This window comes from Bombina bombina, chromosome 5 (genome assembly GCF_027579735.1).
Source record: "Bombina bombina isolate aBomBom1 chromosome 5, aBomBom1.pri, whole genome shotgun sequence".
Taxonomy (NCBI): domain Eukaryota; kingdom Metazoa; phylum Chordata; class Amphibia; order Anura; family Bombinatoridae; genus Bombina; species Bombina bombina.
In genome coordinates, this window is record NC_069503.1 from 632,958,678 (window position 1) to 632,972,596 (window position 13,919).

The window sequence follows — 13,919 nt, forward strand, 5'->3', positions numbered from 1 at the left end:
ATTTTAAGCAACTTTCTAATTTACTCCTATTATCAATTTTTCTTTGTTCTCTTGCTATCTTTATTTGAATAAGAAGGCATCTAAGCTAAGGAGACAGCCAATTTATGGTTCAGTACCCTGGACAGCATTTATACACCAATCAGCAAGGATAACCCAGGTTGTGAACCAAAAATGGGCCGGCTTCTAAACTTACATTCTTGTTTTTCAAATAAAGATACCAAGAGAATGAAGAACAATTGATAATTAGAGTAAATAGAAAGTTGCTTAAAATTGCATGGTCTGAAAGATAAAATTTGGGTTCAGTGTCCCTTTAATCAGGTAGCTTGTAAGGTTAATTTTAGCTATAGTGCAGATTACCCTCCTACCTGACACCTCCCCTCCTGATCCCTCCCTAATGCCTCCCAAACAGCTCTCAGCCCCTCCCCCCCCCACACACACACACACACTGGTCAACTCCATCTTAGGTAATGGCAAACAGTCTGCCAGTATGCAGTTTATGTGTTTTAATTATACTTATTTTTATTTTATTTTTTTACATATATATTTGTTTTTTTCTGCAGTGTAGTGATCCTCCTCAACCCTCCCACCTCCCTGATCCCACCAAAATAACTCTGTAACCCTCCCCGTCCCACTAATTGTGGCCATCTTTAGCTGTCTCCCCATCCCTCCCTTTATTTTTTTCTAACAGTGTAGGGCCCAGACTGTTAGACTGGCCACCTGCCTTCCACTTTGCCTCCCACATCTCTTGCCGGCACCAGCAGATAATTGTTACAGGCGGTGACACACACAGTGTCACTGTCTGTAACAATATGGCATCTGCCTTCATGTGGAACTGTAGCATTGCTCATGCTCCGGTTCCAGATGCAGACAGATGCCCCTAGTTCTTGAACTCCAACTCTCGGCTGTAACTTTACAGTCAAGACTGTTGGAGCTTCCTGTAGTTTGGACGTATATATAACTCATGCTGTATCATAGGCAACGTATCACATGACATGTATATATATATATATATATATATATATATATATATATATATATATATATATATACATTCATTTGGGTTAAGGGGTAAATGAAATGTATTTTCAGGACAAAATCAATATTCAGGTAACATGATAAGATACTGTTAAAGCAAACAGCGAAAAGTGTGACAGAGCCCTTGGAGAATGGTAGCCGCTCCTTCAGAGCACAGTTCCTTGATTCTCCAGCTGGTGACTCAGTTTCAGATGGAGAAACAAAATAAATCCCCAGGTTCTCAATGTAGAGGGACCTAAAGGCACTATTTTCCCAAAACACAGCGAAATAAATAAAATATATGTCCAATTTTTTTATTTTATTTTATTGCAGAATATATCCCATAAGGGGGAACACCCTCAAGGAGCTGATATGTATATGTATGTTTGATTGCTTGTTTTATAACTAAGCAACCACTCAAATAAACCAGGGTGTTTCCCTCCTTGCCTTATTGACCATACTTATTAACTACAACAATCATAAGAGTTTCAGGACAGGAGTCATTATAAAATACCCACTACAGTTTGCATATTTTACAATAATGTATAGGCAAAGTGTTTTGTTGTTTCATATGCTTCCACTCACTGCGACTGAAGTCTGTACTAAATTCAATATTTTTGACTTAAAGGAACATGAAACCCAATTTTTTTTCTTTTGTGATTCAGATAAAGCATTTCATTTTAAATAACTTTCCATATTATTTCTATTATCTAATTTATTTTGCACTCTTTGTATCCTTTTTTAAACAGTGTACCTAGGTAGGCTCAGAAGCTTCTGATTGGTGGCTGCATATATATGCCTCTTCCTATTGGCTGTCAGCTAGCTCCCTGTAGTGCATTACTGCCCCTTCAACAAAGAATACCAAGAGAACGAAACAAATTATATAATAGAAGCAAATTAGAAGGTTGTTTAATTTTTTTTTTGTTTCATGTCCCTTTATTATGTACAGTATCAGTGAGTATACATGGTAATACAGCAGAATTCTACAAACAGAAATAATCAAATTAATGTTGATGTATATATACTTATTCCTATATCAACCTGTTGTCTGCATTAAAAATGATTTGTTTAACTTAAAAGGTGCTTTAAACACTTTGAGATGGTAATATAAAATGATAAATCGTATATATAAAAAACTCGGCAATATAATTTCATTTTTTATTTAGTCCCCTTTTCCTGTATTGTGAACATTTCAGTTCCTGTTAGAAATGGAAGAGCAAATCACTGTTATATTCCACACAGTCTTTGGCTGCACACTCTAGTGACCTATTTATAACTGTACCTAATTGGCCACAGCAGAGAAATTAGCCTAAGTTACAACATGGCAGCTCTCAATGTTTTATAGACATTACACTTTACACTTATTTAGTTATCATTATTTAAACAACTAATGAAACTTTAAAATGCATCTACATGTTCTTCTCAGACTAATCTTTTTATCAATGCATCATTCTATCTAGCATTTATTTAGTGTTTAAGGTCTCTTTTGAGATTATTTTGTAAAATACATTTTTCAGACTTCTGGCAAGTGTACCAGATGCCAAATAATTTGCATTGATCAGAAAACTGGAGAGAAAAAGAAAGAAGTATTTCAAAGATTGTCATCATGCCGAGAAGGAAAGGTCAGTGTGATATCACAATAAATAAGATGCAAATATCATACATCCCAGCAGCTGTGTCTGATAAAAATGTACTTCTAACACTTACTATAATTAAGCTCTTAAGTCTTTATTTTAAGTCTGCATGTGAAGAGTATTTGATTTAAAATACCCGACTTTAGCTTTAGTGAACAAGTCAACTCCCATCAGTTGCAGATAGATAGATAGATAGATTGATTGATTGATTGATTGATTGATTGATTGATAGATAGATAGATAGAAATATAAACAATTTGAACCAATTTGGTACGTGCAAATTTGTTTGTAAAAGATTAATTAATATTTATGTTGCATTTACACAATAGCTGACTTGCAGATTTTTTAGCCAACATAGGAAAACTTGGGTCACAGTAGATGAATAGACCCATATATGTTTTAATAGCCCACCCTGAATTAGTATTGGATGCAGAAAGCTTCTCTCTTTAAGCAATATAATAAGCTTTAAAAACAAAAGAGACTATGCAATAAAGGAAAAAGATTTGTCTTATAAACATATTATTTTATTGTAGAATTAATATCCAGTATAAAGTATGGCATCAGATTTTTCTTCTATAAGGTACGACAAGTCCACGGATTCATCCTTTACTTGTGGGATATTATCCTCCTGCTAACAGGAAGTGGCAAAGAGCACCACAGCAGAGCTGTCTATATAGCTCCTCCCTTAGCTCCACCCCCCAGTCATTCTCTTTGCCTACTCTAAGTACTAGGAAGGGTAAAGTGAAAGAGGTGATAAAATATTAGTTTTTAATTTCTTCAAGCAAGAGTTTTTTGTTTTTAATGGTACTGGTGTGTACTATTTACTCTCAGGCAGCAGATGGATGAACACTTCTGCCTGGAGGATGATGATCTTAGCATTTGTAACTAAGATCCAGTGCTGTTCCCACAGAGGCTGAGGGGTACAAGAAACTTCAGTGTGAGGAACGTTTTCATGCTATATAGCAGTGAGGTATGTTCAGTCATTTTTTCTGGAGAGACTGTGTATTTCAGAAAGGCTGACAGTATCCCCTTGAGGGTAAGGGTAAGCAGTAATCCTAAGAGCTATAGAAAGGCATTACTAAGCTTACATAAGGGGCTAATTACAAAAATGGTTGACACTGAGTTTTGATTGTTTGTGGGCAAACGTTTTATGAACTGAGAGTGCTGTTAACGTTTTGTGGGCAATAACGTTTTTTGGGCAACTTTATTGAGGGTACACTTGGCTTATTTCTCTTGTTAAGTGTATTCAGTCCACGGATCATCCATTACTTATGGAATATATTCTCTTCCCAACAGGAAATTGCAAGAGGATCACCCAAGCAGAGCTGCTACATAGCTCCTCCCCTCACATGTCATATCCAGTCATTCTCTTGCAACTTAATAGATAGGACGTTGTGAGAGGTCTGTGGTGTTTTTATACTTAGTTTATTTCTTCAATCAAAAGTTTGTTATTTTAAAATGACACCAGAGTGTGTTGTTTATTCTCAGGCAGTATTTGGAAGAAGAATCTGCCTGCGTTTTCTATGATCTTAGCGGCAGTAACTAAGATCCACTGGCTGTTCTCGCTTATTCTGAGGAGTGGGGTAACTTTCAGAAAGGGAATAGCATGCGGGGAATCCTGCAAACAAGGTATGTGCAGTAAATTATTTTTCTAAGGAATGGAATTGACTAAGAAAATACTGCTGATACCGATGTAATGTAAGTAAAAGCCTTTAATACAGTGAGAGCGACTGTTAGCAGGCTGGTTTAAATATATACAGTAAAGTAATTTTCTAAGGAATGGAATTTGACTGAGAAAATGCTATTAATACTGAAGTGATGTTATAAGCCTTAAATGCAGTAGGAAGACTGGTATCAGGCTTATCAATAGAGATACATGCTCCTTAAAAAAGGATGTTTTAAACGATTTTGCTGGCATGTTTAATCGTTTTGTGAGGTACATTGGTGATAAAACTTGTTGGGGCATAACATTTTTCCACATGGCTGACAATTTTTCTGCATAGAAACAGTTAACTGAAACTCCCAATATTGTAATATTGAGTAGGAGGGGCCTATTTTAGTGCTCTTTTGACGCAGTAAAAATTCAGGCTCTGTCTTCCTGCTTCCTTCTGCTTGACCCGGGACATCTCCAGACAGCTTAAGGGACTTCAAAAGTCATTTTGAGGGAGGTAATCAGTCACAGCAGACCTGTGACAGTGGTTTTTTGACTGTATTAAAAAACGTTTTTTTGCTTATAAAAACCGTTTGGGTTTTAAGGGGTTAATCATCCATTTGCAAGTGGGTGCAATGCTCTGCTAACTTAATACATTTACTGTGAAAATTTGTTTGCTATAACTGATTTGGTTCATTGTTATTTCAACTGTGACAGTTTTCTGTGCTTCTTAAAGGCACAGTAGCGTTTTTCTTTATTACTTGTAAAATTATTTACAGTGTTTTCCAAGTCTGCTAGTCTTATTGCTAGTCTGTTTAAACATGTCTGACACAGATGAATCTGTTTGTTCACTATGTTTAAAGGCCACTGTGGAGCCCCACAGAAACATGTGTACTAAATGTATTGATTTTACTTTAAATAATAAAGGTCAGTCTTTATCTATAAAGGAATTATCACCAGACAACGAGGGGGAAGTTATGCCGACTAACTCTCCTCACGTGTCAGTACCTTTGCCTCCCGCTCAGGAGGCGCGTGATATTGTGGCGCCAAATGCATCAGGGACGGCCATACAAATCACCTTACAAGACATGGCTAATATTATGAATAATACCCTGACAGAAGTATTATCTAAATTGCCAGAATTAAGAGGCAAGCGCGATTGCTCTAGGGTAAGAATAGAGCGCGCTGGTGCTACAAGAGCCATGTCTGATACTGCGTCACAGTTTGCAGAACATGAGGACGGAGAGCTTCATTCTGTAGGTGACGGATCTGATCCAGGGAAACCGGATTCAGAGATCTCTAATTTTAAATTTAAGCTTGAGAACCTCCGTGTATTGCTAGGGGAGGTTTTAGCGGCTCTGAATGACTGTAACACAGTTGCGATTCCAGAGAAATTATGTAGGCTGGATAGATACTATGCAGTACCGGTGTGTACCGACGTTTTTCCTATACCTAAAAGGCTTACAGAAATTATTAGCAAGGAGTGGGATAGACCTGGTGTGCCCTTTTCCCCACCTCGTATATTTAGAAAAATGTTTCCAATAGACGCCACTACACGGGACTTATGGCAGACGGTCCCTAAGGTGGAGGGAGCAGTTTCTACTTTAGCTAAGCGTACCACTATCCCGGTGGAAGATAGTTGTGCTTTTTCGGATCCAATGGATAAAAAATTGGAAGGTTACCTTAAGAAAATGTTAGTTCAACAAGGTTTTATCTTACAGCCCCTTGCATGCATTGCGCCTGTCACTGCTGCTGCAGCATTTTGGTTTGAGTCTCTAGAAGAGGCCATTCACTCAGCCCCATTGGATGAAATTATGGACAAGCTTAAAGCCCTTAAGCTAGCTAATGCATTTGTTTCTGATGCCATTGTACATCTAACTAAACTAACGGCTAAGAATTCCGGTTTTGCCATTCAAGCTCGCAGAGCGTTATGGCTTAAATCCTGGTCAGCTGATGTGACTTCTAAATCTAAATTACTTAATATTCCTTTCAAGGGGCAAACCTTATTCGGGCCCGGCTTGAAAGAAATTATCGCTGACATTACGGGAGGTAAGGGTCATACCCTTCCTCAGGACAAGGCCAAATCAAAGGCCAAACAGTCTAATTTTCGTGTCTTTCGAAACTTCAAGGCAGGAGCAACGTCAACTTCCTCCGCCCTGAAACAGGAAGGAACCGTTGCTCGTTACAGACAGGCCTGGAAAACTAACCAGTCCTGGAACAAAGGCAAGCAGGCCAGAAAACCTGATACTGCCCCTAAGACAGCATGAAGGGATGGCCCCCTATCCGGAAACGGATCTAGTGGGGGGCAGACTTTCTCTCTTCGCCCAAGCGTGGGCAAGAGATGTCCTGGATCCCTGGGCGTTGGAGATCATATCTCAGGGATATCTTCTGGACTTCAAGGCTTCTCCTCCTCTAGGGAGATTTCATCTTTCAAGGTTAGCAGAAAACCAAATAAAGAAAGAGGCATTCCTATGTTGTGTACAAGACCTCCTAGTAATGGGAGTGATCCACCCAGTTCCGCGGACGGAACAAGGACAGGGATTTTATTCAAATCTGTTCGTGGTTCCCAAGAAAGAGGGTACCTTCAGGCCAATTTTGGACCTAAAGATTTTAAACAAATTCCTAAGAGTTCCATCATTCAAGATGGAAACTATTCGGACTATCCTACCCACGATCCAAGAGGGTCAGTACATGACCACGGTGGATTTAAAGGATGCCTACCTTCACATATCGATTCACAAAGATCATCATCGGTTCCTAAGATTTGCCTTCCTAGACAGGCATTACCAGTTTGTAGCTCTCCCCTTCGGGTTGGCTACGGCCCCGATAATCTTTACAAAGGTGCTGGGCTCTCTTCTGGCGGTTCTAAGACCGCGAGGCATAGCGGTGGCTCCGTATCTAGACGACATCCTGATACAGGCGACAAGCTTGCAAATGGCCAAGTCTCATACAGAGATAGTTCTGGCATTTCTAAGGTCGCATGGGTGGAAGGTGAACGTGGAAAAGAGTTCTCTATCACCACTCACAAGAGTCTCTTTCCTAGGGACTCTGATAGATTCTGTAAAAATGAAAATTTACCTCTAGCTTGGCCTCAGCTAGCAACACTGAGGTTTATCAGATTTCAGTCGGACAACATCACGACTGTGGCTTATATCAACCATCAAGGGGGAACCAGGAGCTCCCTAGCTTATCAGCGATCCACATCCCAGGAGTGGAAAACTGGGAGGCGGACTTTCTAAGTCGTCAGACTTTTCATCCGGGGGAGTGGGAACTCCATCCGGAGGTATTTGCTCAACTGGTCCATCGTTGGGGCAAACCAGAAGTGGATCTCATGGCGTCTCGCCAGAACGCCAAACTTCCTCTTTACGGTTCCAGGTCCAGGGACCCGGGAGCGAAGCTGATAGATGCTCTAACAGCTCCTTGGTTTTTCAACATGGCTTATGTGTTTCCACCGTTTCCTCTGCTCCCTCGACTGATTGCCAAGATCAAACAGGAGAGAGAATCGGTGATTCTGATAGCGCCCGCATGGCCACGCAGGACCTGGTATGCAGACCTAGTGGTCATGTCGTCCTGTCCTCCATGGACTCTACCTTTGAGGAAAGACCTTCTAATACAAGGTCCCTTCAATCATCCAAATCTAATTTCTCTGAGGCTGACTGTGTGGAGATTGAACGCTTGATCCTATCAAAGCGTGGCTTCTCCGAGTCAGTTATTGATACTTTGATACAGGCACGAAAGCCTGTTACCAGAAAAATCTACCATAAGATATGGCGTAAATACCGGTATTGGTGCGAATCCAAGAGTTACTCATGGAGTAAGGTTAGGATTCCAAGGATATTGTCTTTTCTCCAAGAGGGCTTGGAAAAAGGCTTATCAGCTAGTTCTTTAAAGGGACAGATTTCTGCTCTGTCTATTCTTTTGCACAAGCGTCTGGCAGAAGTTCCAGACGTCCAGGCCTTTTGTCAAGCTTTAGCTAGGATTAAGCCTGTATTTAAAGCTGTTGCTCCTCAGTGGAGCTTAAACTTGGTTCTTAAGGTTCTTCAAGGAGTTTTGTTTGAACCTCTTCATTCCATTGATATTAAACTTTTATCTTGGAAAGTTCTGTTTTTAATGGCTATTTCCTCGGCTCGAAGAGTCTCGGAGTTATCTGCCTTACATTGTGATTCTCCTTATCTGATTTTCCATTCAGACAAGGTAGTTCTGCGTACTAAACCTGGGTTTTTACCTAAGGTAGTTTCTAACAGGAATATCAATCAGGAGATTGTTGTTCCATCATTATGTCCTAATCCTTCTTCAAAGAAGGAACGACTTTTGCATAATTTGGACGTAGTCCGTGCCCAGAAATTCTATTTACAGGCAACTAAAGATTTTCGTCAAACTTCTTCCCTGTTTGTCGTTTACTCTGGACAGAGGAGAGGTCAAAAAGCTTTGGCAACCTCTCTCTCCTTTTGGCTTCATAGCATAATACGTTTAGCCTATGAGACTGCTGGACAGCAGCCCCCTGAAAGAATTACAGCTCATTCCACTAGAGCTGTGGCTTCCACCTGGGCCTTTAAGAATGAGGCCTCTGTTGAACAGATTTGCAAGGCTGCGACTTGGTCTTCGCTTCACACCTTTTCAAAATTCTACAAATTTGACACTTTTGCTTCTTCGGAGACTGTTTTTGGGAGAAAGGTTCTACAGGCAGTGGTTCCTTCCGTTTAAGTTCCTGCCTTGTCCCTCCCATCATCCGTGTACTTTAGCTTTGGTATTGGTATCCCATAAGTAATGGATGATCCGTGGACTGAATACACTTAACAAGAGAAAACATCATTTATGCTTACCTGATAAATGTATTTCTCTTGTAGTGTATTCAGTCCACGGCCCGCCCTGTCTTTTTAAGGCAGATCTAAATTTTAATTAATACTTCAGTCACCACTGCACCCTATGGTTCCTCCTTTCTCGTCTTGTTTTGGTCGAATGACTGAATATGACATGTGAGGGGAGGAGCTATGTAGCAGCTCTGCTTGGGTGATCCTCTTGCAATTTCCTGTTGGGAAGAGAATATATTCCATAAGTAATGGATGATCCGTGGACTGAATAAACTACAAGAGAAATAAATTTATCAGGTAAGCATAAATTATGTTTTTTTGGGTCTCAGAACCCACATGGCTAGTTTAAAACCACTCTGGTGCGGTTCTTTGAGGCTGTAGAGACATCGAGTGGCGGGGCCTATTTTCGTGCCTCAGATGCGCAGTTGTTTTCACTCAGCAAGCAGCAAGCTCCAACTCCTGAGGGCCCTTGTGAATGTTTTGGGCCAAATCGAAGCTTTAACCCCATATTTACTATCCTTGAGGGCAGGTAGGCGCCACAGCAGGGCTGTGGCAAGGTGCTGGGGGTGTTTTTTCCGGATTTAGGCCTGATTTCAATTCGGTTTGCACATTAAGGGGTTAAATGTTAAATTTCCTTGTGGGGCAAACTTAACTACACATATTGAGTCTGCTTGCAAAAATTAGAAAAATTTGGTGCATTTTAAAGCAGTTTTGCAGAACGTGTATGCTTTTTTTCTCTTAAAGGCGCAGTACCGTTTTTTAAGATTGTTATTTTTTTCACTAAATAAAGTGTTTTCATGCTTGTTTGTAGTCATTACTAGCCTGTTCAACATGTCTGACATTGAAGAAAATAATTGTTCAATATGTTTAGAAGCCATTGTGGAACCCCCACTTAGAATGTGTCCCTCATGCACTAAAATGTCAATAAATTGCAAAGAACATATTTTAGCTACTAAAAGTATGTCGTAGGATGATTCTCAGTCAGAAGGGAATCAGGTTATGCCATCTAATTCTCCCCAAGTGTCACAACCATTAAAGCCCGCACAAGCGACGCCAAGTACTTCTAGTGCGTCTAATTCTTTCACCCTGCAAGATATGGCCGCAGTTATGAATACTACCCTCACAGAGGTTTTATCTAAGCTACCTGGGTTGCAGGGGAAGCGCAGTAGGTCTGGTGTGAGAACAAATGCTGAGCCCTCTGACGCTTTATTAGCCATATCCGATGTACCCTCACAATGTTCTTAGTTGGGGGTGAGGGATTTGCTGTCTGAGGGAGAGATTTCTGATTCAGAAAAAAAGATGTTCCCTCAGACAGACTCAGATATGATGGCTAATAAATTTAAACTAGAACACCTCCGCTTATTGCTCAGGGAGGTTTTAGTGACTCTGGATGATTGTGACCCTATTGTAGTTCCAGAGAAATTGTGTAAAATGGACAGATTTCTAGAGGTTCCTACCTACACTGATGTTTTTCCGGTCCCTAAGAGGATTTCTGACATTGTTACTAAGGAGTGGGATAGATGATATTCTGGATAGAATTAGGGCTCTCAAGCTAGCTAATTCTTTCATTACAGATGCCGCTTTTCAACTGGCTAAATTAGCGGCAAAGAATTCAGGTTTTGCCATTTTAGTGCGTAGAGCGTTATGGCTTAAGTCCTGGTCTGCTGATGTGTCATCAAAATCTAAGCTTTTAGCCATCCCTTTCAAGGGTAAGACCCTATTCGGGCCTGAACTGAAAGAGATTATTTCAGACATCACTGGAGGGAAAGGCCATGCCCTTCCTCAGGATAAGACAAATAAGATGAGGACCAAACAAAATGATTTTCGTTCTTTTCGAAACTTCAAAGGTGGTCCCTCTACCTCTTCCCCTGCTGCAAAACAAGAGGGGAATTTTGCTCAATCCAAGTCAGTCTGGAGACCTAACCAGACTTGGAACAAGGGTAAACAGGCCAAGAAGCCCGCTGCTGCCACCAAGACAGCATGAAGGGGTAGCCCCCGATCCGGGACCGGATCTAGTAGGGGGCAGACTTTCTCTCTTTGCTCAGGCTTGGGCAAGAGACGTTCAGGACTCCTGGGCTTTAGAAATCGTAACCCAGGGGTATCTTCTAGATTTCAAAGATTCTCCTCCAAGGGGGAGATTCCATCTTTCTCAATTGTCTGTAAACCAGACAAAAAGAGAGGCGTTCTTACGCTGTGTAGAAGACCTATATACCATGGGAGTGATCTTCCCAGTTCTGAAAACAGAACAGGGGCAGGGGTTCTACTCCAATCTGTTTGTGGTTCCCAAAAAAGAGGGAACCTTCAGACCAATTTTAAATCTCAAGATCCTAAACAAATTCCTCAGAGTCCCATCCTTCAAGATGGAGACCATTCGGACTATTTTACCAATGATCCAGGAGGGTCAATATATAACAGCCGTGGACTTAAAGGATATGTATCTACACATCCCTATCCACAAAGATCATCACCAGTTCCTCAAGTTCGCCTTTCTGGACAAGCATTACCAGTTTGTGGCTCTTCCCTTCGGGTTGGCCACAGCTCCCAGAATTTTCCCATTCCTGGGAACTCTGATAGATTCAGTGGACATGAAAATTTTTCTGACGGAGGTCAGGAAATCAAAGATTTTTTTTTTTTTTAAATATCTTTATTTTTGCGTGCAACAAACAGATGAAATTAGGTACATTCAACAGTTTACAGGTAAAACATGGTTACAAATCAGATGGTTCCTTCCGTCATACATCAGAAAGTTTCTCTGGACATAGTCATGGTAGACAATAACATCCATTTTGCACTATTTCCATTAAATAAAAAAAATAAAAAAATAATAATAATAAAAAAAACCTCAATAAAACTCTGAACATAAACAATACTAAACTCTTTACTCTCAACTGGTGTGGTGAACTCTCGATCCTCCTCCTTCTCCCCTCTCCCCCCAGAACACCTCGGCTTCCCGGTCTACCATTCTCCCCATAGAGCTGCTTCTAACATGTATTCTGTGTTCTTGAATGGTGTTATGATTATGTTACGTGAGCTGTCTGGTAGTGTGCGGATAAAGGGTCCCCACTTGTGAAAGAAGGACCGGACTCTAGTGGTCATGTCACCCAGTCCGTCAGCTTGTTCAATAAATAGTTGCTGCAACATTGTCTGTTTTAATTGTGTTACAGTAGGTGGGTTTCTTTTGAGCCAATTTTGAAATATCAGATGTCTCGACATCAGAACTATATTATGTGTGAGAGATTTAATGTGTTTCGGTATGCCCAAAAAATCAAGGAACACCACATTCTGAAATGTCCAATCACTACAGGGCGCTCTTATTTTTGTCTTTACCCAGTGTGCTGTCATCTTCCAAAATCTAACTAGTCTGGGGCAGCTCCACATCATATGTTCAGTATCTGCGTCTATCAGATTACATCTAGGGCACTTACTATCCCTGTCTATTTCCATTTCTGGAACTTTTGAGGGGTGACGTAGCTATCATGCAGCAGCTTAAAGTGTGATTCTCTCACCCCTGATGAGAGAGTTGCCGATTTGACTCTATGTATGCTTTTCCCAACTTCCTCCGTCGTTACTGCCACCCCCAATTTTTTGCTCCAAATGGCTGTTATCTTATTTGTGCAAGTAATCCCTGCCGGTCTGTTCATTTTTGTGTATAGTGGTGATATGGATGTGTTGCCATGTTTTGCTAATTCTATACTCTGCCGTATAGCTGCCTGATCTTTATCGCTTCCTTCCCTACATAGTGCATCAAAATAGTGTCTTGCTTGTAAGTAGGCATAATGGTGAGTCCTGGGCAAGTCAAATGTTCCCCTTAGTGTTTCAAATGTCTGCATGTGTCCCCTTTCTCCCGACTCTGTCTGACCCACTGTACGTAGTCCCCAACTCCTCCACTGAAAAAAGGCTTTGGTCGATATACCCGCAGGGAATTCAGGGTTACCACACCAAGGTAAATATGAGATCAGTCTATGATCACCTCCCAACTTCTTGCAAAACTGTCTCCAAGCTCTCGCAGGTTGAGCCAGAAGTTCCATATTTTTCAAGTATCTATTCGCTTGTGTCTGTGTCATGTGAGAGATCATCTCAAAAGCCCATGGCTTTGTCAATTCACCCTCTAGTTTGAGATCAGTAAACTTTCCCTGTCCCGTCATCCAGTCAATGACAAATTTACACTGGGCCGCCCAATTATATAACTCAAAGTTAGGCAATGCTAATCCTCCCATCTCCCTCGGGGCGGTGAGTTTGAGGTAACTAATCCTATGCTTCTTGTCATTCCAGATAAATTTGAGCACCCTCCCTTTGATGTGATTCAGATCTGATTTCCTCAGTATTGCTGGTAGTGTTTGGAAAAAGTAAAGCAACTTGGGGAAATATATCATTTTTATAAGTCCCACCCTCCCCAATAAAGATAGCGGAAGCAGGGTCCATCCTTTGATTAAGCTATCCAATTTTTTAAGTAAGGGTCCATAGTTAATGGAGTACCATCTGCGTGGGTCTGCATGTAACGTTACACCTAAGTATTTAAAGTTTCCATCTACTATTCTAAAGTCATAACCTGGAATTTCCTTTTCCCCCCTGGACAATAGCCAGAGTAGTTCAGTTTTATCAGTATTAATTTTGTATCCGGAGACCAGACTAAACTCTCCAATCGTCTCCATTAGTTTTGGGATATTCTTGTGAGGGTCTTGTATGTACAATACCATGTCATCAGCAAACAACGAGACATGCAAAGTCGACTCGCCTATGCGCATTCCCTGTAATGTCTGCCTAATCTTTATTGCCAATGGCTCTATGGCCATGTCAAAGAGGAGCGGG

The 13,919-nt window shown here is 40.8% G+C and overlaps 1 protein-coding gene across 1 annotated transcript in view; it reads left to right on the forward strand.

Annotated features, from left to right (window-relative positions):
• MOCOS (molybdenum cofactor sulfurase) overlaps positions 1 to 13,919 on the forward strand; it is an 842,034-nt gene that overhangs the window by 814,159 nt on the left and 13,956 nt on the right. Inside the window, exon 14 of the mRNA XM_053714598.1 lies at positions 2,532 to 2,636. Coding sequence (XP_053570573.1) covers positions 2,532 to 2,636 — 105 coding nt within the window. The remainder of the gene's footprint in view (positions 1 to 2,531; positions 2,637 to 13,919) is intronic.